The sequence below is a fragment of the Syngnathus floridae genome, chromosome 20 (assembly GCF_059516105.1).
Source record: "Syngnathus floridae isolate MCC-2025c chromosome 20, RoL_Sflo_1.0, whole genome shotgun sequence".
NCBI classification, from domain to species: domain Eukaryota; kingdom Metazoa; phylum Chordata; class Actinopteri; order Syngnathiformes; family Syngnathidae; genus Syngnathus; species Syngnathus floridae.
The window spans coordinates 6,129,188-6,153,072 of NC_142432.1; the positions used below are offsets into that span (position 1 = coordinate 6,129,188).

General features: G+C 45.0%; 3 protein-coding genes across 8 annotated transcripts; 1 reads left to right on the forward strand and 2 right to left on the reverse strand.

The window, feature by feature from the left end:
* Nucleotides 1–15: 15 nt before the first annotated feature.
* Nucleotides 16–19,539, reverse strand: emilin2b (elastin microfibril interfacer 2b). Of its 3 annotated transcripts, XM_088363134.1 has the most exons (13): nucleotides 19,302–19,539; nucleotides 19,023–19,120; nucleotides 12,158–12,308; nucleotides 11,022–11,083; nucleotides 7,936–8,066; nucleotides 5,133–7,827; nucleotides 4,319–4,499; nucleotides 4,091–4,216; nucleotides 2,776–3,950; nucleotides 1,090–1,236; nucleotides 960–1,013; nucleotides 743–880; nucleotides 16–564 (listed from the first exon to the last, which is right to left on the reverse strand). In XM_088363134.1, exons 7-13 carry the CDS (start codon nucleotides 4,441–4,443, stop codon nucleotides 257–259), a joined length of 2,073 nt encoding a protein of 690 aa, XP_088219260.1. In that variant the 5' UTR covers nucleotides 4,444–4,499; nucleotides 5,133–7,827; nucleotides 7,936–8,066; nucleotides 11,022–11,083; nucleotides 12,158–12,308; nucleotides 19,023–19,120; nucleotides 19,302–19,539; the 3' UTR covers nucleotides 16–256. The 3 variants fall into 3 exon arrangements, with proteins under 3 accessions (XP_088219260.1, XP_088219259.1, XP_088219261.1); XM_088363133.1 differs by lacking the exon at nucleotides 12,158–12,308; XM_088363135.1 differs by lacking the exons at nucleotides 7,936–8,066; nucleotides 11,022–11,083; nucleotides 12,158–12,308; nucleotides 19,023–19,120; nucleotides 19,302–19,539 and having other exon boundaries at nucleotides 5,133–7,922.
* Nucleotides 5,187–8,410, forward strand: mettl4 (methyltransferase 4, N6-adenosine). The gene is made up of 8 exons (XM_088363136.1): nucleotides 5,187–5,574; nucleotides 5,727–5,792; nucleotides 5,912–6,269; nucleotides 6,338–6,407; nucleotides 6,485–6,659; nucleotides 6,873–6,967; nucleotides 7,037–7,137; nucleotides 8,212–8,410. The coding sequence occupies exons 1-8, from the start codon at nucleotides 5,311–5,313 to the stop codon at nucleotides 8,382–8,384; spliced, it is 1,302 nt and encodes a 433-aa protein (XP_088219262.1). The 5' UTR covers nucleotides 5,187–5,310; the 3' UTR covers nucleotides 8,385–8,410.
* Nucleotides 19,540–20,649: 1,110 nt separating the features above from the next.
* adcyap1a (adenylate cyclase activating polypeptide 1a) lies at nucleotides 20,650–23,644 on the reverse strand. Of its 4 annotated transcripts, none has more exons than XM_088363350.1 (7): nucleotides 23,478–23,644; nucleotides 23,258–23,362; nucleotides 22,553–22,696; nucleotides 22,366–22,470; nucleotides 22,141–22,272; nucleotides 21,762–21,870; nucleotides 20,661–21,036 (listed from the first exon to the last, which is right to left on the reverse strand). In XM_088363350.1, the coding sequence occupies exons 1-7, from the start codon at nucleotides 23,630–23,632 to the stop codon at nucleotides 21,028–21,030; spliced, it is 759 nt and encodes a 252-aa protein (XP_088219476.1). In that variant the 5' UTR covers nucleotides 23,633–23,644; the 3' UTR covers nucleotides 20,661–21,027. The 4 variants fall into 4 exon arrangements, with proteins under 4 accessions (XP_088219474.1, XP_088219473.1, XP_088219476.1 ...); XM_088363349.1 differs by having other exon boundaries at nucleotides 20,665–21,036; nucleotides 21,762–21,873; XM_088363348.1 differs by having other exon boundaries at nucleotides 20,650–21,870.
* Between the last annotated feature and the right edge of the window lie 241 nt (nucleotides 23,645–23,885).

Consider the following 23,885-nt stretch of genomic DNA (forward strand, 5'->3'; position numbering starts at 1 on the left):
TTAATGCAACTTGAATGTTCAGCAAACATCTTTATTTTCACCAATCCAAAAAAACCCCAATAAAAAATGGTTATGGATCACTAATTTGAAACCCTACCAAAAAATGGACTGCATCACTTATTGGGAAACTTCCACTTTGGTTGAAAGGTGCCAAATAATGAGTCACTTACTGCACTTTGGTCGTTCATCAAAAATATTGGATGTCATTCTTTTACATTTTGGCTTTCTCCAGCTTGTATATAAGAGGCGGGCATGGCTACTGATGAGACGGGTAGAGAAGGACGCCACTGAAGGACGACAGGATGTGGGCGGAGTCTGCGTCTGCGAGCTTCCCACTCGTCAGCGCCACTGTTGCCCGCTCGCCCCGCCTCATGGGCACCACCAGGGTGAGCGAGGCGGGGGCGCAGAGGTTGGAGGACAGCTCGGGGGTTGTTCCGGCCGTGGACTCCAACCTGTGGACGATGCGCCGGTCCACCGACAGGACCGCCTCCATTTTGATTCCGGGCAGAGCGGCGAGCATGGCGCTCAAAAGGTATCGGCCGTCCATGGGTGCCGTAAAGACACCTTGCAACACAGAGATCCTTCTTAGGGGATTCGTGGAACTTACTGAAGGCTATTCTTCTTCATTTGCGCCTGCATTACACTTTACTGCCTCCTGGTGGCCAAGTCAGGTACAACGGAGGCGCAGTGCATCGAACTGGATTTGCGGCATGAAATCTTTTTCATTTCGAATTGCGCTCACCTGTCCTGGGGTCGTAGTGGCCTCCATCGTTGACCAGCACGGCGTCGAATCGGACGACGCCCGCCTCGCCGTGAGAGGGCGGCGACGTGAGGCCGGCGGAGAAGGAGATCTTGTGGCCTTTGTGCTGTGCGACCACATCTGTGTCACAAACAGAAAAATGTCAAAAATCTTCCTAAAGTATTGAATGAAAGCGAAGAAAACAAATTGCAGCACATACCCAAAATCGGGGGAGATGCGGGTGGGAGCGGCTCAGCCGGTTTAGTCGGCGCAGCTAACAGACGAGAAGCACGGAGTCACATGCTGCTTCACCACAAAACAAAACAAAGACATTTGATTGGCCAAGTCACCCGGCGCTCCGGCGAAGCCGAGCACGGGAGCCATGCTTCCGTGCGTCCCTTTGGGAAGCTTGGACGACAACGTCATTCTCCCCCGGGGTCCTGACGACGTCTGCGGGGGCACCGCCAGAGGAGCTCCCGCTATGTCCGCCGTTATGCCTGTCGAGTACATTTCGTCAATTCATCTCAACGGTGTGACTTTTTGCACAAAATCCAATTGGTGCCAAGAGGCCATGACTCACTACGATACTGCCTGCACAAAACAGCAACGGGGTCGTTTATGCGGAGAGGCGTGACGCACGTGTCCAAGCCAAAAGGCGTTGCTCAACACAAGTGGACGCCATTCAAAAGTGCAACATGTGTGTTCAATCACGCCGCTTCCTGCGAGCGAGTGAAAAGAAAACCTCCCGCTTGTTTATTTTTCCAAACAAACATCACAGCCACTTTAGCAAAGTTGCTTTTGTTTACACCAAGCCGACTTTCGTAAACGCTCAATTTTGGAGACAGATTGACGTCGAGTTTATCTACAGAGGCTGGAAAGAACTTCCTTTAAATTTTCTCAGGGAACCTTTTTTTGTTCCGAATCATAAGGGAGCTTGTTGTTGGAGCAATTTAGCCAAAAGGTCAGCGCCTTGATAAGAAGGACGTCCATTTGGGTAGCTAAAGTGGAGGTCGCACTGGAGATAAGGCGGCCGAGCGCGATAACCCCGTCAACCTGTGACGAGACTGGACAGCCCGCAGCTCCTTGGAAGGCCTGAAATGGACCCGACATAAGTGACACCTCCTTCTTAAATAGAATCAGTGCAACCACCTCAAACAATGGCGAAACAAAGTCTTGACTTGAGGCCCAACTTTTTCAAAAACATAAAACAAAACAGTATGTCCTCATTTTTCTTTGTTGGAAAAATCGCATCTCATTTTTCTCCATGTGATTCATTTTCTTAATCTTTACAAGCTGATTGTAATTTCCAATTTGTGTCTCATGATTTCCAAAACAAGTAGCATGTTGCAAATTGTCCTTGTTTTTCATTAGTTGTGGTGACTTTTATCTTGTTGTCACAGCAAGTCGCTCGTGTGATTTGGTAGGGACAGTTTTTACGGCGGATGCCCTTTTTAATGGCCGACCCGTGAAACAGAACATGTTCCATTGATTTGTGTCGTTAACAAGCCTTGGGGGGAGCGTGCAGAGACATGTTGATGGAACATGTGCACTCGCCTGGTATGCTGCTAGTATGTCTTTAATGTGCTTCTGCTGGTCTCCTGTTTGGTGTGCCCGGGGGTTAGGGTGTCTTATGTGTTGTTGATGAGTTGATATACTCCAGGGTGCATCTGGCCTCCACATGACGGAAGCTGCGGGGGCGTTCATGAGTGCCACTACAAGAAGGCGTAAACAAGCTCCCGCAATTTGGGGGCTTAACTAGGACTCGGCAAAAGCGTGAGTAACTATTTTGCAATTTGTCTGTTTAACTATTGTTTTGCCAATTTTTTTTTTTCTTGGTGTGGGGGTGTGTAAGTCCACCGTTAACCACTAGATGGTGACTCTTCTAATCGAGACTAATTTTGAAAGAATAAAAATCGGAAGCAGATCAGTTGAGCCTAGATTTTGCTAAAGATTATTGAATGTCAAATTCTCTTCAATCCTGCTTTTTACGCTAACAGAAAACAATTTTATAAAGTACACCTAAAAATAAAAGTTACCCGTCCGGATCTGAAGATCCCTCGCTACGTCCACGATCGGGTTCTGGACCTTCCGGCAGCCCTCGATCTTCAACTGCCTCACATCGGTGACTGCCCGGGCTCCGGACAGAAACCTGCTGCACTCGAGGTCCTCCAGCACCCCCACGCGGTCTTTGACGGCGATCAGTTCGCCCCGTAGGGTCTCCATGCTCCAAAGATGGTTCTCAATGTCTCGAAGCTTCTCCCAAGTGGTCTTTTGACTCTTCTCCAAGATTGTCAGGTTTGCCTTGCAGAGTCCAAAGTCCAAGGAGTTCACTCTGTCCATCACTGAATAGTTCGCTAGGCCTTCGACTTTGTCCACAAGCCAGTCCGGAATTAGTCTGGTTTGTGACTCTTTCAGCTCATTTTTCAGCTCCTGGATTTGTTGGTGGAAGTGGTTTTCATTGGAGTCTATGCGCTCGGTCAAACTGAGGAGATGCTCCTCCTGGTCTTCGCACTCGTGGTGCATGGACATGATCTTGTAGTCGCACGAGTTCTTCAGGTCAGCCAGCTTGATATCCATGCCTTCCATCAGCTCTTTCCTCAAAGCGCGGATGTTCTCGTCCACGTAGGCCCGCAGGTCGCCCTGGGACGGGAGTGAAGGTGGTTCCTCCATTAGATGCTGAATTTGCCCGTCATGTCGGTTGATACGTTCCTCCAGATGGTTCCAGGTGTCAATTCTGCTCTCCAAGAGGCTGATCTTGTTCACAAGATCATCCACTGAGAGCAAATCCAAGGTCCTGGTCTCGGCACCTCTGGCAGGCTGGGGGGGCTGTTGCGTCTGTTCCAGTAGCACGGCTAGCATCTTGCTTGCGTCCTCCTGGAAGTCCAGCCTCAGGTTGGAGGACATGTCAGTTATCCTGGCCTGCATGTCCAGAACCATCTGGGAGAGCCGCTGCACCTCATCCTCAAGGCGAGGATCACCACTGAGACCTCGCCACGGATGGTTCCCTGGGCGATCCCCCTGCTCCGTAGGTTTGGGTGAAATGCGTCTAGATGATATCGGTAGCAGATTTTCGGTGTTTTGCTCTGGTAGCTTGATGCCGATTTTCACCTCCATGCAGTCGTGGCCTTGGTAGCCTGGGCAGCACCTCCACTGCAGCTCCGTCACCGTCTTGTAGTCCAACTTGTACATGGGCCTGAAGTGAGTCCGGTATCTAGGGAACATGTGGCAATGGAGCAGGCATTTAATTCATTTACAATAGTTAACTAACAAAAGCGTCAGCATCATCACTCATCCAGGTCCCATCCAACCACGTGACCAACACCTTACACAAATCATGGAGTTCAGACTTACATGACGTGAGGTGCACAGTTGATCATCTCCGGTGGACAAGGCAGAAACTCCGGCTGCGCAAAACTCTCCGATCCGGCCACCACGGCGCAGCTGACGTTCTTGTGCACGACGTGTGCGCACCAGTTTCTGCGGCGGCAAACGCTCCATTAATCACGCTATCATGCCCGCTTGCGCGACGGGCGCTCGCCATTTATGCACCATAAAAACAAGGGAGCAAAGTGGACTTACTTGTTTCTTTGGCGCATGTCGGAGGCCGAGTGCGCGCCCCCATGTCGGAAGGGGGTTCCTTGTGAAACTTGTGCGCTTGTTAAAAGCAGGGCGAGAGGCAGGACGCAGATAAAATACTTCTGCATGGTGGCATGAAGTGTCCCAAAATCAGTTTGGACCAAGTGTCCGACGCTCCAGTGAGCTGTGAAGACAGCGCAGAGAGAATCTGACAACTCCACTCCAGAGTCTGTATGGGGTGTACCGCTGTACCCCCCCACCACCAGCAATGAATGAAGGACACCCCCACATTACACGCCTTTTCATGACGTCATTCTCCAATAATTCAGGGTATAAATTTATGCATACCGACCAGAGAGCTGCGTGGAAAAAAGAGTTTACAATGTGTTAATGTGACTGATTAATGAGTTTTAACGTGACTGTCAGTCTTGTGCGTAAACTCGCCAAATAGTGAGAAAAAATGTTAATATTTTTTATTCACTCGCTGCATGAATGTACAAGCCGCGTACTTATTACAGTAGTTTATATTTTTCTGAGTTTACAGTGCAATTTTTGTATTTAATATGGCAGTGCATTTTTGTAAATAAAGGTTTCCAACAAAAAATAAAAAACGAAACAACGCGAAAGCCAATGAGCTTGCTTGGTTCCAATGCTGCATTACAGTAAAAATGAAAAAGTAAAACGCTCATAATTTTGATTAGTGGAAAGCAAACAAAAACAAGACTTACGACCAAAATAAGTATGCTGTTTATCAACAAATGTATTTAATGTCAAAGGGCTAAAGAACGGCGAATTTCAGGATCACAAATAGCATTACCTGTGAGTTACTGGAGCGAAGGAATGAGATCTCCAATTTCCGAGTGACACAGAATGCAGCATCCCAATGTTGTGTTTGGGGCTAATGGCGGCGCCCTGTGTGGCCCAAAGCAAACCTCAATAAAAAGAACAAACCGAAGGCCACCTTTGCCCTTTTCCTAAAGCCGACTAGCTGGACAATGTCGGTGGTGGTAGAGGACACACACGGGTGGTTGTTGGACGCCTGCTCGCTCATCGACCAGGATTACGTGCGCTGCTTTCGACAGCATGGCGAGCTCAAGTCAGAATTCAAGGCACGCTTTAAAAGGCAATACTTCCGGATTTTAAAACGTCATGGCGATGGCAATCATAACAACAGCAATAAAATCAGTAATATTATACAAAAAGCTTCAGTGCATGCAGAAAACCAGGAAGACTTGCAGCTGCACAAGAGTGCTAAGAAGGTAGAAACTAATAAATCTGTTGTCTCGGTCATGTTGATGTCTTGGGGGAGGCAAATCGCAACATTACAATATTCCAGCATTGGGTTAAAGAAGTAGAGATATTACTTTCACAAAAAGGGCAGTGGTCAATATTCATTGAGATTCCGTTTCAGAAGCGGAAACGAAAGCGCAGTGAGCTCAACCAAGGAGAGCTCGATTCGAAGGCCTTTCATGAGAAGGTACGTAAGCATTTCTCCTAAAATGCCCAACTTTTTGAGTGGCGAGTGTAACAATATAAAAGCTCTGCCTTCAATTTGGGAAGGAGAAAGTCCTTCAAAATGTCGTTTTGTTGATGCAGGTCCGATCCATCATCCTGGACGGAACCAAGTCTTTAGTGGAGTCTGCCACACTTTTGGGCTACCTGCATAAAGGGGCGGATGCTGAGATGGACTCCCTACTCTGTGCAGAGTGTAACCTGGCGAGTTTGTGCGACATGGCCAAAGAACTTCCTCTGATGGACGGTGAGGACCCAGAGAACTGCGTCCAGTTACTTGACGCCAGTGGCGACACGTCCCATCTGGACTTGTTTTCCCGCGTGACGGAGAACCCAGCAGAACAGGCGGCAGTGACGATGCTGATGGGGGAGGAATATGTTATTCCGCCGCGTGCGGCCTTCCTGCTCTCGGATTTCTCCCGGATGCACCCGCTCCTCCGATGTGAGTCTAAAAATCCAAATGATGAAAAGAAGTTTTTCAAAGGTGCTTGATTCCCCCCCCCCACGCAGATGGACACAAGTTTGACGTCATCGTCATGGATCCACCATGGGAAAACAAATCTGCCAAAAGGAGTCGTAGGTACATTTTGGACACCCTACACATAAAAGCAAAAAATAAAGTCCGCCATTTTGAGTCGATGGTTTGTGTCCTGCAAGGTACGCTTGTCTGCCTTCATCTCAGTTGAAAAGACTCCCCATCCCTCAGTTGGCATCCCTCAATAGTCTGGTGGTCACCTGGGTGACCAACCGACCCAGCCACCTGCGATTCGTCCGCCACGAGCTGTACCCGCACTGGGGGGTGGAGGCCGTGGCCCAGTGGTTCTGGGTCAAGGTAGGTGGGGAAACACGCAAATCGTCCCGCCACTGTGCTTTGAAGGCACAAGTGTCGTTTACTGCACGTTTTCCAAATAAAAGTAACTGTTGCACAATGTGTCCACTGGAGGTCGCACTGAGCACCACTTGCTCAAGATTTGGCACTTGATTCTGGTCCACTAGCAAGGTTAAAAGTTGCAGGAGCCTCCATTGAGTTTTTTTTCCCTCCTAGGTGACTGCAGATGGTCAGTTTGTCTTCCCGCTGGATTCACCGCACAAGAAACCGTACGAGGTGCTGATCCTGGGGCGATATCGCGGACATTCAAGGTGACTTTTCTTTTTGCGGCCTCGACGTAAGAATAAAACTTAAACATGAATTTGACTGTTTGAAATCAGCCCCTTAGAGCGTTGCGTCGGCGGCGTCACCCCCGTGCAAGATCAGCAGCTGATTGTCAGCATCCCCTCGACTCTTCACTCCCACAAACCGTCACTCGCAGGTAAACGTCATCTACTTGTTGTTAGACATGACCACTAGAGGGCACTGTAGCAGCATCAATGAGCCCCTCCACTCTTTCTTGCTGCAAAACCGCTTTCCCACTGGCTCAAACTTGCTTGCATCTTCTTTTCTTGAGTGATGATCCACTCAGACATTTGTGTAACTAATCTTTTGTTTGGGAAATCATTGATCTGTGCAAAGTGAGGCTCCAGATATTTTTGGTGAGAAATGACAAAAAAGGGACTAAAACTGACAAAGAAAAGGGGCGCTTGCTTCTCGTTCACTTGCCTGGCCAACGTAGTAATCTAGACTGCATTCTTTTTGTTATTTCATATTTGGTCCTTTCTTTGGCCTTTCCTCAGTAGGCCGGATGAGCTAACACGTATCGATTTGCCAACTATTCTCGATGAGTTAGGCCCAAAGGCAGAGCAAAGGGGGCGGTAAAGCACGTCACGGCATGGCCAGCGAACGGATCGATCCCCGTCACGATCGGCTTGACGTCACCTTCCACGCAGCTTGCAGCCACTGGGGGGCGCAGTCGCACCGTATCGCTCAGTGATGAGCCACCAACGCTCGCACTCAATCCTTGAGGGAGTGTCACTTCTTTTTTGATGTTTATGTCGTGCCAGCCTGAAGCGAGCTCCGCCCCCTCCCGCATGGGGGTTCCTGTCAGTGACGCCTTTGCTCGTCACTGGGGGCCACAGAGGGGGAAACTCCGTTACATGTCTGGCATCAGGTCGTCAAAGCTCGCACTGACACCAAGAAGACCCCCGCGGTCCTCTGGCGTTTATTCACTCACCGCATGTTGGCGGAGGAGGTGCGATTGTCAGGTGCTGAGGCTCAAGGTCAGCGCCAGGCACTGTCCTATAAATGCGATGGGGGAGGGAGGGGGGGGGTTGTGGTATGGCGTCATTTGTTTTCACTTGGAACCTGTGAAGCACAAAATGGGTTGATCAAAACAACATCCATTGATTTATATAATCTAGCTCTTTTCTTAAAAAGGAATGCAAATGGAAAGAAGTGATTGAAGCTATTTTTGGGATGCTCTAATGACGCCCGCCCGTTTGCTCCGCAGAGGTGCTGAAACCGTACATGAAAGCGGACGGCGAGTGCCTGGAGCTGTTTGCCCGAAGCTTGCGAGCGGGTTGGACCAGCTGGGGCAACGAGGTGCTCCGTTTCCAACACAGCAGCTACTTCACGCTAAGGCCGCCCGAGGGCCGCTCCGGACCAGCGACACGGGACTTTTAACTTTTTAATAAACATTCGCAAATGATCTCAGTGCTTGTTCCTTTTTGACTCCATTCAATGTTTTTCTTTGCCATTTCGATCTCAATGACATCATCTCTTTGCATTCACACAATTTCTGAGGGAACTGACATTTCTTTTTTCCATCTTGTGAGCCTGCCCTCTCTCTTTTTCTTTTTAAAAGCCTTTTTACATTTCCGAGTGATGTCACCGACGGTCATCTCCACGGCGCCAGAGAAAGACGAATCACCGGGCCCCCACAACCCCACCCGCTTCCCTCCGGCTCGCCTTTTAGGTGATGTTTGATTTTTCCGGAGACTTTTCATGATGACACATCATTGACACAAATGAGTTAGTCCGTTTAATGGCGACCACAGTATGGGATCGGGAAGCGCTAAGAGCAATAGCTAAAGCCACATCTCAAGGCCGCAAATTGACCCCATGTTCAATCAACTGTCTCATTAAATATGCAATTGCCCGGAGGTGGACACCACACACACCAATTAGCAATTATCTACAGAGAGGAAAACCCGTCCAACTTCTCGAAAGACTTTAGCATTGTGGTTGGCTGCCAGTGAATCCCCAAGGAATGGAGGAGGAAAAATAGCTGGCACTCTAGAATACTGTCCTGTATCAAATTAAATTGGAAAGAATAAACTAGCAGGGCTAAACTTATTAACAAATGTTGATCAGATTTGTCACCTATCGCAGGTGCGCCTGGAACGACAATAAAGGCGGTTTTATTTTTATTCTCTTTTTGTGTTCTACTCGAGGGAGACCAAAGGGTTATGAAACATTAAAAATGATCAATTTTCGGCACAGTGACGTCATTGAAGGCTTCAAAGGATTCATTCAGTTCCCAATCAAAGCAAACTGTTCTTTTGAAATGAATTTTTCAAGCGTCTTCATCTAATCTGATTCAACACAGCGGCACAACACTTTGATGGAAGGTTTGGAAAAGAGACGTATTTCTCTGTGCGTCATGGGATGAACACATTTTGCGAACGTAAACAAGAGTGTGGCGTCACCTAGTGTCCGAAAGTGGAATTACATGCAATATGACCAGGAGGCAGAAGAAAGTCACGCAATGATTTTTTGTAATAATTTTTTTGGGGCGCAAAAGAATCTGATATTTTTAGGTTGTCATAACTGCACGATTAGTCACGATAATCGAATCATTCGATTCAATCGGCGCATTACGGTACACGACAAACGGCAATCTACACTGCCGAGATAATTTGATATCTATAACTACACCTTGACGGGGTCTTATCAGGTAGCCAAGCCCGACTTTTGCAGTCGGATGGACGGCTCCATCCATATTCATGAGCCTCAACCTGTCAGTCTTCACCATCGTGTCGGCGAATCCTTCATAAGTTTGAAAAGAAGTCAGCCCAAATATGAGACACGGGCAGACATTTTGCAGACAGAGCGACAGTTAAATGGGCGCTGGCAGGAAATTGAGCTTTTCAGACGTTTCTATTAAATGTATTCATGGCGAGGCTTCTCTGCTGAATTTTCTCAATGGTCCATTTTGAGACACCGATAAGATGTCTTATGACTTGCCCGTATTTCAAAAGCCTGTTGGCATCTCGCCGACGCTTCGGGGGGGACCCCCGGCTGTTTGACATACGTGACAGCGGCGGCGGGAGCCGTTCTCATCTGGCGTCATCGGGGGAATACCGTCGGGCCGCCTCCCTCCCGCCGACTCGCAAAGGTCGCAAAGGTCGTAATCAATTCCGCAAATAAGCTCTCAATGGCGCTTTCCGATACTTTCCTCGCTCGCAGACTCGAGTGAAATCTTACACTGCCGTCATGAAACGTTTGTTCATCGTTGACTTTCACTGTTATTTCTGTTATTGTTTTTTTTCTTTCGTCTCTTCTTTAGCAAGACCAACTTCCTGTTCCCAGAACTTTACATGGCCCTCCCAGTCAAATGTGATTTAACACATAAAAAAATCATTTTTTGATGAAGCACGAAAACAATTTCTCTCTTTTGTCCCTTCGGACGTGAAGCAACATGTTGGCAATAATCAAAGTTAATAGCTCAAGTGTTGCACTTGACTGGAGAATGCTCATTTTCAAGCGCTTTGACGCCAAAATGGGAGAACGCTAACAGAAGGGGGCAAATCAAATGATAAAATGCGCTCCGACAAAAGAAGCAGTTTGACGTAAGCGGGAATAACAGGAAATAATGTCAAGAACATGTGCTGGTCATCAAGTCATAAATCATCTGAGATGTGGACACAACTTAATGAGAAAGTTGCTCATAAATGTGGACGCCGATGTTTTGAACAAACGAAAACTTTATGACTCTTGGAGCGAACGGCGCGGCACGTGGAAGCGCATTTAACGAGACAATCACTTATCTGAGATTGTATATTATCGTGCCTTGTTTGCAATAAAGAAAATAAACATGAAAAGCTTCTTGTTGCAAACACTTTGTAGGAGCCTCACGGGAAATTGCAAGCAAAGACAATTAAGTACGAGACTTCATTATTTTTCATTCATATAGTTATTCTGCTTTGCTAAATAAGTACACACAGTTGACGGGATATAAAACAATCGGGAGGTCTGTCTGAATTGAAAGTCTCTCGTGTGTTGCTTTAGTGCAAAGTGTGTGTGGGCGGGTGTTGGCACCTTTGGGGTTGACCGCAACGGGGAGCGCTGGCAGGTCTTCGGTGGGCTCTGACGTAGCAAGACTGTGGCAAAATAAAAACATGGCATGTTAGGTACAGTCAAATGTGGCTAGACTTTTTTTTTGTTACTGTTTCAAGAGGTTTGATGACCATCGTGACTTGCGGAATATTTTTCAATGACATCAGCTCGTGTATGAAATTAAAATTTGAAAATTTTGAGATCTTCAAATTTGAAAAATCAAAAATTTAATAATAATAGTAACAAAATTTGACATGAACGTATTAAGAAAGGGAAATCACAGAACGTGATTTAAGTAAATGAATCACATTAGACCATCGTGACTTGCAGAATATTTTTCAATGACAGCTCGTGTATGAAATTAAAATTTGAAAATTTGAAAATTTTGAGATTTTCAAATTTTCAAATTTGAAAAATCAAAAATGTAATAATAATAGTTACAAAATTTGACATGAACGTATTAAGAAAGGGAAATCACAGAACGTGATTTAAGTAAATGAATCACATTAGACCATCGTGACTTACAGAATATTTTTCCATGACATCAGCTCGTGTATGAAATTAAAATTTGACAATTTGAAAAATCAAAAATTTAATAATAGGGTTGCAAAATTTGACATTGCACGCATCAAGAAAAGGATATCAAAGAACGTGATTTAAGAAAATGAATCACATTAGACGCTGCCGTTTTGGATCATATGGAAAAGTAATGAGTATTTTATTCACATTTAAATGACAATGAAGCAGAATATTTGCAAGCCTCAACGCCGATTCTTGTCTGTCTGAAAGACAATCTGAGCGCGGTGCGGGCCGACTACGTTATGAGTTTTCCAGCTTGGCGTGCGCGCAGCTGTTCTCCGCCGAGGTTTGTTTAGTGGCTCGGAGCCGTCTGTCAAATTTCAATGAATCTGTCAGAGGTTATTGGCTTGTCAAGCGTGCGCTGCATTTTAATCAAATCGAATGGCTTTGATAAGCCTTGGCTTTAATTGACACAGCCGGCGATAGATAAACCCGCCTCTATTCATTCCCTCGTTTTTCCGTCCTCGCTGTCGAGGGCTCTCGTGGCGTTCTCGGCGGGCCACCACATAGTGGAAAAAAGAAAATATCGAGTTGGGCACCGGCTCGCTCGAAGTGGTCACCGGGGGTCGTGTGCAAAAGGACAGCAACATCCTGACGTGGCCGCCGAGATGACACGTCTCTTTTCCGTCAAAGTGGCACAAGCGGCGCCCCCCGGAGTCAAAGGTCACGTAATGTGTGTTCCATGGCACGCTAAAAAAAGAGGCAATTTGATGAGATGTTGTACACTTTTGCATCTGACGGGAAGCCAGTGAGTTCACTTTGAAGTTTTGTCCTGTTCTCTGGTGGCTTCCACATAAATAATCCCTGTGACATCATTGCCTGGATTTGGGGCTTTGAGTTTAATTAGACGGTGGGAAGCCGCGGACCTTATGATGAAATTAAAAAACATACCACAAAATGTTTGCTCTCTTTTGTTCTTGTTGTGTATCAATCAATTATTAAAATGTCGATTAAACCCCGGTGCTCTTAATGAGATAATGATGTTGCTGATGCCAGAGTTAATGGATATTGGCTATAATTTTTTGTGTATACAGTAATCCCTCGTTTATCGTGGATAATTGGTTCCAAAAACCACCCGCGATAAGTGAAATCCTCGAAGTACGGTCACCAACAAGAAGTACTGGGCAGGCTAACGAGTTAGCGAAAAGATGCTAATTCGCGATCGTGCTAACACGCGAAAAAGGACTTCTAAAGGAATGTAAACGAACATTTGGAGCAATACTACATTGTCCTAAAGTTAAGACACGTTTCCTCAATTTAGAAGTTTTATTTTGACTTTTAAATTGTTTTTTTATTTGGTAAAAAAAATCCGCGATGTAGTGAAGCCGCGATAAACAAAACGCGAAGTAGCGAGGGATCACTGTAGCATGCAAAAAAATTGTAAACAAATTTAATTTTGTAGGTAAATACTATTCTTCTTAGTATTTATTATTATAATTATAAATATTTTGACGCAAACCTTGCAACGTCCCAAATATTGAATTTCTGTGGTAAAAAATATTTTTGTCGAAAAAGTGCAAATAGGTAAATTTGTGAATGGTGAACTGTGAATTGTCGTAAGTAATCTTCTATTTGCTGCATGAGTTTGACTTGCTAAACTGTGATTTTGTCTGTATAAATCCATTGTGGCGTGTTTGCTCATTGAATGCCACATTTGCTGATATGCACAAATGGCATTTCCTGTCCGATTACCGTCGAAAGCGCAAGGCGATTTGGAATCAAATATTTGAAATTGTAATGAAGCAAACGAGCGAGTGGCCAACGCCGCTTGCTAATCCGCCGTGACGGAATGGAACATGATGTTACCTCCCTCGGGGTTCTCGCACAATTTTCCCCCTCCTCTAATTTATTTTAAATTTGTTTACAATGTGTACGATACTTAAAAAAGTATAATCCACAAACAATTGACAATATCAACAAATACAAATAACGATCTAAATAGATACGAGATTTTGTAATTAGGAGACCAAACAAAGTAGGCGATTCATTAAGGCCGTCGTTATTCCCATTAACGATCCGTTTGCTGTCAAGCCGTCCACCTGTCCCCGGCCTGGGGGTTGCTGGGTAATGTAGTCATCCACCGGGGATGTCATTAGACGAGACGCCACCTGTACTTCATCTTCCCCTCGCTACCCGCAGCCCCGAGACATTCCTCATTAGCGATTGGACCGCCACTCGATTAAAGCACGATCGAAATGTGACACTAATTAGCGCCAGCCACATAGATTTGCCATGTTTTCATTGTCCTTTGTTGAAGCAGCAAAAAACAAAAAAAGTGCAGGTTTTAATTAATTGTGCATCAGCAGGACAAAACTGTCAAAACAGCAAAATAATCACAAGGCAAATCTGGTGATTTACTTGCTCATTTTTCAATCCAGCAGGGATTCAAGCAGATGGTGCCAATGTGAACGCAGACATGATTTTTGTCTCCCATGCGAGGAAAAAAAAAATCATAGCCATGATATAAAACTGCATCAGGACATAAAACAGACGGAAAATAGCAATTGTTGAGTGCGTGGAGAAAGGGAACAGCGTAAAATGATGAACTTCTTTCATAAATCAGGCAACCTTTAAAGATGAACAACACACACAAAGTGACAACAAATCTTGCTGATTTACAAACACACCGTGTGAAAATATCAATTCATCATCAAAGTTCTTCATTGCTGGGAACATGACTATTTTTTTCTCATTTTTCTCACATGTTCAAAAAAAAAAATTATATACATTGTTAGCATCCATTGTTAGCATACAAACTGTCGGGGACTTGGATAGGAGCCCTGTGGCACACCATTTCCAAGTGCTCGTGTCGCCTGTCTTATTTAAGAGGGAGAATCATGGATTTAAATGTCAGGTGAACAAATTTGTTATTCCTGAATAATGAGGCAACATTTGCCCAAATTCAAGCAGCATGTCAAACGTTTTCTTATACTTTTTCGCTTGACAGATTGAATTGCGTAATTAATATCATTCGAACTTATTTCCCCTGTTCCACATTGGCCTTTTTCTGTCATTTTCTCATCTTTTATGTCTTTAGCCTTCAAGCGTTGTTATTTCAGCCATTTTTGTCCCATGCTTCTGACCAATGAGCTGATTTCTGATGTATGACCTTTAGCTAATTGTTTTATGGCTCACTGTCGACCGGCTGCCCCTTGCCAGGGGATGCTTCGCCCTACCCCGCTAAATAATCGGCGTATAGATTTTAATAAGCTGGACCTCCGCTCTTTTTGTTGAAGCAGTCCCATTTTCCCCATCTTACACCTCAAATGTCACAATTAATGACTCCTTTGAGATATTTTACCTGGATTTCTCAGCAAGGAAGTTTGCATGACAAGACTGATAAATGTGTTTGATTTTTTTTTTTAAATAGGAGAATAAATAGTGAGGGATGGCCGTGTTGGCTCGTCAGATGCGAAAAATAGGAAAGCATCATTATCACGATCATCAGGGAGGCTGCAGAATTGGAAAAAGATCTCATATCTCGGGGAAGATAAAAAGCTTTTTTGAGAGGTGATGGTACACAGGCTGCTTTTGGGAAATAGTTCGCCTTTTCCCCGCAGGAAAAAAGAAAAGCTTCTCTTCCATTTCTGAGAATGAAACGCTGATGGGTTCGAGCGCTAGCACGGGATGCGCCGCCTCGCTCGTGTCACACGAACCGTCGGACGGCGGAACCTGAGAAAAACGATTTGATGATGTCGCCCTCACGCCTCGTATCCGAACGAAGCTACGCCAAAACAGCAGCTAAAAAATGAAGCGTCACGCATTTAAATGTGCAATTCACTAATTTAATATGTCTTAGATAGGAGCTCTGAGGCACACCTTCTTAACCTCTTATTTGTTAATTATTTGCCATTATTTGCCGGTGAAAAAAAAATGAAATACTTTCCTTTAAAAAGCATTGACTTTCTTTTGGCCCGCCTTTTTTATAATTTGATTATTCTGATGGCCGGAGCGTGCAAGCAATTAAGGACAATAAAAATCTCTCTTTGCAGTCCTCACGACAACAAGACGATTAAAGTGCCGGTGATCATTTATGAGGTGCGGTAAATAAGCAGCTCGATAAGCCGCACGTATTCAAAAGGCTTTAATGAACCGCAATCGCTTCACTTTATGGGCTGGTTCTCCTCCCACTGACCCGTATCCTTTATCCAGTCCACATTGAGTCAATATTGATTGTACGTCTCCTTCTTTGTACACACAGAAGACACACGGGACACTTTATTAGGCACACTTGAACGAGGACTGACACGTCCGCGATATTGGCCGGCGGTGTTCCCGCCCGCCGTTGGTACCGCGCGTTCTTTTGATATGCAAATCAACTTGCTAATTTGGTCGCAGGTTTTACCCGGGAGATTCGGCGGCTCGCTACTCGGTGGTCAAAGATGAAAAGTAGTAACCGCTGACATTTCTTTCATCTCCTCCAAAATGCCAGCGGCGACTCAGGCACCACAGCGAGTAAACGTTTAATTAATGAGTTGCCAGTGATCCACGTGTATGCAGACGTCCTCTAAGTTGACACAAGAAAACAAAACTTGGAAGTTTCTGTCTCGCTGTGATTTGGTCATCGAGGGAATTACACTTGCTAGCCCGGTCGATGAAAACAAGCTAGCTTGATTTGACGACATAGGCGAGGGCTCCTTTTTGTTGCCTCTATCGTATAAACTACCGTATTTTCCGGACTATAAGTCGCAATCTTTTCCATAGTTTGGCTGGGCGTGCGACTCATACTCAGGAGCGACTTATATGTGAAATTATGAACACATTATTCCGGAGTCAGTGGAGTTGTTTATGAGTGACACAGAGAACAAAGATTTCAATGGATTTAATGATTTGGAGTGACACAGATGGTTCGATAAACTTATTTATGTTATAGTTATTTGAATAACTTCTAATATGTTACATCAGGCACGTTCTCAGTTCCTCTTTTATCTGTTTATGTAACGTTAGCATACCATACCGTTCAGCATGTTGCATATTAATGTCTGTGCTTGGTATTGGATTTTGCGAATGCGACTTATACTTAGGTGCGACTTATATATGTTTTTATCCCCTTTATTGTGCATTTTATGGCTGGTGCGACTTATATTTGGTGCGACCTATACTCTGGAAAATACGGTAATTAAGAATTTGGAAAAAGTGTGCAATATCACAAAGAGAAGCTAATTTATGCGGAAAAAGACGGCTAGCATGTTCCAGAGTCAAGCGTGACTGTCGCTACAAGCCACTGATGGACATGCCGGACGTCATTAGCGTCGGCCGGCCGGCGCGCCGATCCCTAACCTTTCGAGTTTCGCAGCAAAAAGTCATTTCCACGTTCTTGCTCATGTCTGCTATGAAATCGATCAGAATTATTCCAAGACCAATTAGCGGCAAAAGCTGCGTAAGGTAAAAGAGTCGACTTCGCAGACATTGCAGAGTTTTCTGCATAAAAGCTGCGATGAGTCATTTTGTGTTTATATATATATATATATATATATATATATATATATATATATATAATATTTGCACAGCAAAATATAAGATTAGATATTATTATTCCATTTTGGCTTCGGGTCGCCGGATAACTAATCGTGCATAACTTCGATCTGACGTGTGTGCGTGTCTTACATTTTTTTTCTCACTCCAGAACCTTGAGCTTTTGTGATTAGTTCTTATTTGTGCATGTATTGAAATGCTTGCAGTTGAATGGCAGAACGGCGTTGCCACGGAAACACGTCAGTACCTGGAAGCTCGGACTGAAGTTTGCTCATGGATTTGCTGTCATTAACACCCAACAATGAACATATTTGCTTTTTTTTTTTTTAAGGCCTTCTTGTCCAATCTGGCCAAGTTTGAGCGTGTCACAAAGTCGGCGTACATGTCAGCTCTGCCGCCGTTGCCGTGGAGACGTGAGAAAGAAGGACGCAAACGAGGCTCTTGACACTGGAGAGGCGAGGATGGGAGAAGACGTGTTACTTCTTTCTCCCCGAGTCGAGTGTCGACACAAGCTTTTCTGTTTTCAAGAACTTTTTTTAATTTCTGATAAAAAAAAAAAGACTTAACGAATAAAGGCTGAATAAAACTGAAGAAAGGCGGCAGCGTCTTTTACGTATTTGAGTTAACTTGAGGGACACAATTCGGTCAACTTCTTGAACGTGTTTTCTTCTCAATTTTTTGGTTTAATTCTGAAATCCATTCCCTGAACATTTTGCTTTTTGGACACTTTTGTAAAATAAATATGCCCCCGACGATGACGATGAGCACTCAGAAGTCGATCATCTTGCAACTTTAAGGAATTTTCCATAAGACCTGTATCCCCAAAGCTCATAAGTTGGGTTATTTGTAAGTGGACGGGTAGACAACAACGATGTCGCTCGTGAAGGACACGCTGGGGTCGGACCCGAGTGGGTCTTTGAAGCTGACGGGATGCCGGCGACAGACGCGAGATTAAAGGCAGCCATTGTGCTATGGCGCCACACGGGAAGCGTGTCAGCGTGCCCTTGCGGCCCCGCCCGCCACGTCTCCTTCAATCGACACTGGATTCTCTCCTGATGAATTTCCACAGGAAAGGGAATCCTTTCAGCCCATATGCTTCGATGATAGTAAAATCTGTGTTTTTAAAATATATTAAAATGCTCTTTGATTGGATTCTAAATGTATGTAATAAAAATGATGGTCGACCTCATTTTGTTTGTGCTCACGATGGACCGCCTGCAGGAGAAAGCTGGTGAGCGTAGCCGTCGTCAATGTGTGCGATGCCAAAGCGCAATTAGCGTCCTACGGCTGAGCCGCTTGAGCGCTCGTCAACCCGCTGAGTTTTCATTACAATCAAACGGCAACAACAAGACTTTATATACTGTACGATTTTTTTCTCAATGGGCAGGGGGACATGCAGGCAGGGGAAGAAGAGCCTCACCTGGATGACTAAATAAAGACCAAAAATACATTTGATTAGTTTTGGGATTATTATTTGATAATTCAATCACTCTTTAATTATGTTTTTTCAATTTGAAGTATTTATTATTTTTAGAGCATATTCAATGTTTTATTTATTTCATGAAATTCTATTTTTAATGTAAAAAAAAATGTACCAAGGGTATTTCCAAACTGCGGAACTAAACGAAGCCAGCGTGACCAACGGAATGAATCAGGCGTGTGTGAGTGGACACCATCCAATTACAAGCCAAACATAACCTTGACGTTTGCAGTCACGTAGTTGCTCAAAAAAGTGACGGCTGGGAAAAAAAAAAAAAAATCGAGACTTTATTTCGGGATCAGTCAGCAAAGATGAAGTGCAAATGGCTAAAGATAGCCGCGCTATTTGAGAGCAGCAATTAAAGATAAATGAGAAACCAACGATGGTACCATCGTTCATGCTGCAGAAAAGTGGAGATTGTGGGCAAGCTAATGTTAGCATGTGTTTACCTTCTGCACTTCAAGCCGTATCCTCTGCTGCATTTTCTGTACTTCTTATCCACGGGCAGCATGGACACAAATTTGATCCAAGAGGAGACTGTGGGCATCTGTGGCAAAGTAGAAAATATGATACAAGTAAATGAGGCACATCCTCCTCGCGAGAATGTGTCCCAATATTTTTGCTCAACTGTCGACTACTCCCAATGCAGTCTGCGTGTCTAACTACATGTGACAGAAAATTAATTTCTCCCGAGTGTAATGCTTTTTCACCAATTAGCACTTCCTCACCCGTGTGTGTGTGCGTGAGACGCTAGTCCCAGGAAAGCGCTAATGAAGACGAACAAGCGCGAGAGCGAGAGAACTGATTCCGGAGTGGACTCGTTTAGATGATCTTCGCAAGGAAGGAGCAATCGCCAGAAGGTTCATCGATCTTTTCACTCTGACCGCCATCTTTTCTTCCCCGAAGCTAGCGTCACTTAGCCAGAAATTTGGTAGGCGTGTCTATCACGCATGGAAACGTCAGCCATTTTTTAAAAATTATTCTTGCGTGCTTTTACTGTCAACATTATTGCTGTAAAACTTGAATTTGTCCAGCGTGGCACCAATAAAATACTCAGAGAAAATAAAGCTTTAATTTAATTTTAATGAGCTTTTCCTGCGCAACAGCTGGTTTATGATTGTGTTTATCACCTTGTAATGCGTTTCACAAGGATCATGTCCTTGCTTTGGTGGTCAAAGCGGTGACGGGAAGCCGTCCGAGCGAGATCAACCGGACGTGATCTTTGGTCATCCAATGGCGAGAGCGTCCTACCGGGAAGCGGTTGCTAGGCAACAGAAGTTGATTGGGTTATGGGGAAAGGAGGGTCTCTGGCCGCCAATCGAAGTTTGTCCGAGTCGGGCTTTTTTTTTTTTTTTTGCTGTCAAGAACTGTAATTCGGACTGGCACTTTAGAGGTGTCACTCGTTGCTGCTCACCCGGGTGGGGATGGAGTGGGGGGGCTTCCTGGGGGGTCTCCACAGGCGTGCGGGAACCCCCCTCCTACTCCTCACATCTTCTTAGATCAGATTGCTGTTGATTTGATCTCCTACTGGAACAAGCACGCGGCTCATCGTTGGCTCGCAATATTCCATTTGTTTGCCAGTTAATTTATTTAATTTTGAAAGCAGATCTGGCCTAGAATGCAGAGTTTTGTTTTGGTTGTCAGTCATTTTATTTTGACTATCCCAGCAGGCATTGGGTAATGGGCGGGGGACACCCTGGACCGTTTGCCAGCCAATCGCAGGGCACACTGCGACGAACAAAATGGATGGATGGAACATTATGAACTGGTGTAATGTTTATGTGGCGTGATGACATCATCATCCTTCAACTGCAGCCTCCGCATTGAACCGAGATTGAACAACATGTCCACTTTGTCCTGTCGTCAGAAGTGTTTTGTTTTGTTTTTTTTACTTGTCGGCCTCCTCGCTGGGAGGTTTGAAGTGTGGCGACCCCCCACTTCAGTGCTGTCCCACAAGGACAGTCACGACAGACCAACTGGTGTCGACGTCACCATGGAAACCGGCCGTTAGGACTAACCTTTTGCTTGAACTCAAGTGTTTCACATTCAAACAAGATCAGAGCATTTTTGTTGTTGTTTACAAAAATTTATTCCAACAAATTTTACAACACTTAACCAGATCCTCTACTAGTAATGATCAGAATAATCACACGAAATAGAACTTGAAATATATCTTTGAGCGTCATCTTTGTAAGGCTATTGGCTCATTTTGTACACGAGGGATTTTTCCTTGCCTTCGCTTAAAAACACGCACAAAAAAAGGGAGGGGGGGGGAATTCATGCTTGATGGCCAAACTAACAAACAAAAAATGCTTGACAATGAGGAAGGGGGGGGGGGGAATGTGAGCTGATCGTGTGCAGCATTGTAGGGCCTCTTAAATAGCCATCAGGGCAATTAGACAAAAAAAAAAAGGTCCATGCAAGGTAGCGCAGCCGCTAAAACCGCTTCCTGTGTCACAAAGCCTGCAGAAGAGTGCAAAGCAGTCAACACACACACACACACACAAAAAAGTCAAAAATTCACTTGCACTTTGTCTCGCTGCTTTTCCTCCACAGTTTGTCTCAGTGCACAATCATAAAATTAAATTAAGTAAAAATGTCAAGCAGGACATTAAGAGCCACTCACTTGGCTGGTTTACATTCATATTATGCTGCGGTCAGGAGATGCTTGATGTGTGCCGTGTGTGTGTGTTGCAGAAGGTAAGAACATTTCTTTCTCTCATTTTAATCATGCATTTCATTTTTTTTTAAAAAAACATTGTCTTTCTGAGAAAAGGTGAGAAAGGGAAGCACAGAAGTGGAACCAGAAGGTGCAAACTTCATGCGTCTCTCGCTAGGAACAACCATGTAACAAGTATTGATTTTGTTTGTAGTTAAGCAAAAAAAAAAAAAAGAATTGGGTTTTTAATTTTAGCCACTTCATCTTTTAACAGTGATCATACTTGTTAGATGGTCAGAGAGAGGCGGGTGTTTTTTTGTTTGCTTATTAACACACACACATAAACACAACATTCGCACTGAACAAGAGCGGAAGGTTTAAGCTCACTTGTGGAAGAAGGACCCCAAAGACCCCAAACGTATTCAAGAAATCCTCACACTGAAGACATTTCAGCAAAGGGGAGAATGCGAGGAGAAAGGGAGGAGGGCCAGAACCAGAAGCCCAGCTTCCCTCTAAAAATATGACTCACCGGGAATTTCGGGGGGAGCCGTTTGAGCCAGTCCCCCCAAAAAGCCTCAAAGTCCTCCCCGTCCAGGAGGGCGTCAAAGTCTACGCCGCGCAAATCTACGTCCTCGAGTCTGCTGTGGATAAACGACACAACTACAGCAGCTTAATGTCACAGACGCTGATTGTCTTTTCAAGCATTTATTCCCCCTTGCAATTGACACACAAAACATCCCCACTTCTCAAGTAGTCCATAAAACGGCATCGTTATCAAAATATTCCTTTTAATGGCTTCCTTCATACATAAAGAAACACGAAAAGCGCTTGACATATTTCAGTGAGGGTGGGGGTGCTACAAGTAAGCCAGCCGGCGTCCTTTGTTGTTCCTAACTCTCTGTCTGTACCTTTTGCCCAGCACGGCGGCCAGGTACTTCTTGACCGCCATCTGCTTGCGGTAGCGGCTGTAGCTGTCCGTGAAGATGCCGTCCGAGTGACGCTTGGACAGCGGCTCGCCGTTGTCGTCCAGCGCCTTCCCGCTAGAGGAAGAGACGAGCAAAATCGTGACGGGGTTAATTCCCTTCAGAGCAAATGCGACGTCGTGCAACAATCACACCACGTTGACATCTTACCCGACCCGCTTGGCCATGAGAGAATGAAGATACTTCCTGGCCGACAACTGTCCCAACGCTTTCCTGTACGCTTTGTTGAACATGCCGTCTGCGTGCCTTTCCGTCCTGAGGAAATAAAATCCAAGGCCCACGTAATAAAAATAATAATTAGAAAGGGCGATGAATTTCAGGCTCGGTCCCGTCGTACCTTTTATCGGGCGGCGGGTAATACAAGGAGAAGACGTCGTGGTCTTGCGTCCCCATGGCTGGACTTCTCACCTGAAGCTGCTGCCCGTCGTAATCCAAAGACGGCAGCGAGTTCCCGTCTCCGTCGTACAATTCGCCCTCAAGTCTGCAAGCGACGGGAAGACGGAAACGAAAAAAGTCAATCCTTTATTATTTTATTGTTGTTTTTTTGAGCAGGTGGGTTATCCATCCAGTGGTCTGGCATGCATGTAAATCTCATTACTGTGGCTGCCTGTCCCTGGTGGATGTTTGGAGACCACTTAGTATGGATTTGTTGCCCGATCGGATGAACCGAAGAAAAAAAATGATCTAAATAAGATTAAAATAGCCAAACAAAAAAGGTGGAATTTGGGGGTGAGAATTTTAAATTTAAACGAGTGCTGAAAAACAAAAAACAATATAAATGAATTAATATACTATTTTAAAACATGTTAGAAGAATATTTGTAAAAAATGACAAAATTATAAATGAATTTGCAAACTACAAAAATATTAAATAGCACAAATCTGTCAATAAATATAGTATTAAAAAAGTCTTTAGAATAATTTTAATTTGGAAAATAACTGGAAAGTAGTGGGCTATAAATGTCATGCTCATCATAATCATCATACAAATGCCAGGTAAAAATAATGAAAGCTTTTAGAGAATTTTTTTTTTTTCTACATACGTGACTTGGGGAAAGGCGAGCCCCAGGTGCGATCCGCTGCCGCCGCCGTGGCGCATGAAGATGCCATAGATGAGCAAGGCGAGCGTCGCTTTGCTGGACATTTTGCTGCAAAAAACAAAAAGGTAACAGGAGCTCAAGCACACTTTTGACATAGCTGGCCCAGCTTCAGAGATGTTTATATTAAAAAAAAAAAAAAAAGTGTCTTTTTGTTTGCACTTACTGGTGGAAGAGCCCGTGTGCACGCAGGCGTGAGATGCAAGCGCCTCTTCCTCTTGCCTCCCCCTCCTCCTCCTCCTCTCCCTCTCCTCCTTCTTCTTCTTCTTCTTGTGGGTGTCTGGTGTCCTCCGTGGCGTGGCAGTGTCCTCCTCCAAACATTTGCGTGACAGACAACTTTTTGGGAGTGTGCGTGTCCCTCCTTCTGCTCTTGCTTTGGGCTGCTTTTTATGGTCGCCAAGGTGGGAGGGCGGGCGGGGGAGGTGCCCACGACATCAAGTCCCACTGGAGCTCGTCCGTCTGTTTGTCCTTCCGTCTGGCCGGTCCGCTTCATTTGTATGGATGTCGCTAATAAGCGGAGTGCGGGCGGTGGGGGTAGGTGGGGGGCGCTGTCCAAGTGCTGAAATGCAAAAAA

Bases quoted from the DNA above. Each gene is read 5' to 3' on its own strand.
- mettl4 (XM_088363136.1), top strand. From the start codon at position 5,311: ATGTCGGTGGTGGTAGAGGACACACACGGGTGGTTGTTGGACGCCTGC. The intron at 6,968-7,036 runs GTGACTTTTCTT...GTTTGAAATCAG, and splicing joins CGATATCGCGGACATTCAAG to CCCCTTAGAGCGTTGCGTCG. The intron at 7,138-8,211 runs GTAAACGTCATC...TTTGCTCCGCAG, and splicing joins CCACAAACCGTCACTCGCAG to AGGTGCTGAAACCGTACATG.
- adcyap1a (XM_088363347.1), bottom strand. From the start codon at position 23,632: ATGTTTGGAGGAGGACACTGCCACGCCACGGAGGACACCAGACACCCA. The intron at 22,471-22,552 runs GTACGACGGGAC...TTATTTCCTCAG, and splicing joins TACCCGCCGCCCGATAAAAG to GACGGAAAGGCACGCAGACG. The intron at 22,273-22,365 runs GTAAGATGTCAA...CTCTTCCTCTAG, and splicing joins CTCATGGCCAAGCGGGTCGG to CGGGAAGGCGCTGGACGACA.
- emilin2b (XM_088363133.1), bottom strand. From the start codon at position 4,443: ATGCAGAAGTATTTTATCTGCGTCCTGCCTCTCGCCCTGCTTTTAACA. The intron at 4,217-4,318 runs GTAAGTCCACTT...TTGCCGCCGCAG, and splicing joins GACATGCGCCAAAGAAACAA to AAACTGGTGCGCACACGTCG. The intron at 1,237-2,775 runs GTAACTTTTATT...TGTACTCGACAG, and splicing joins GGATCTTCAGATCCGGACGG to GCATAACGGCGGACATAGCG.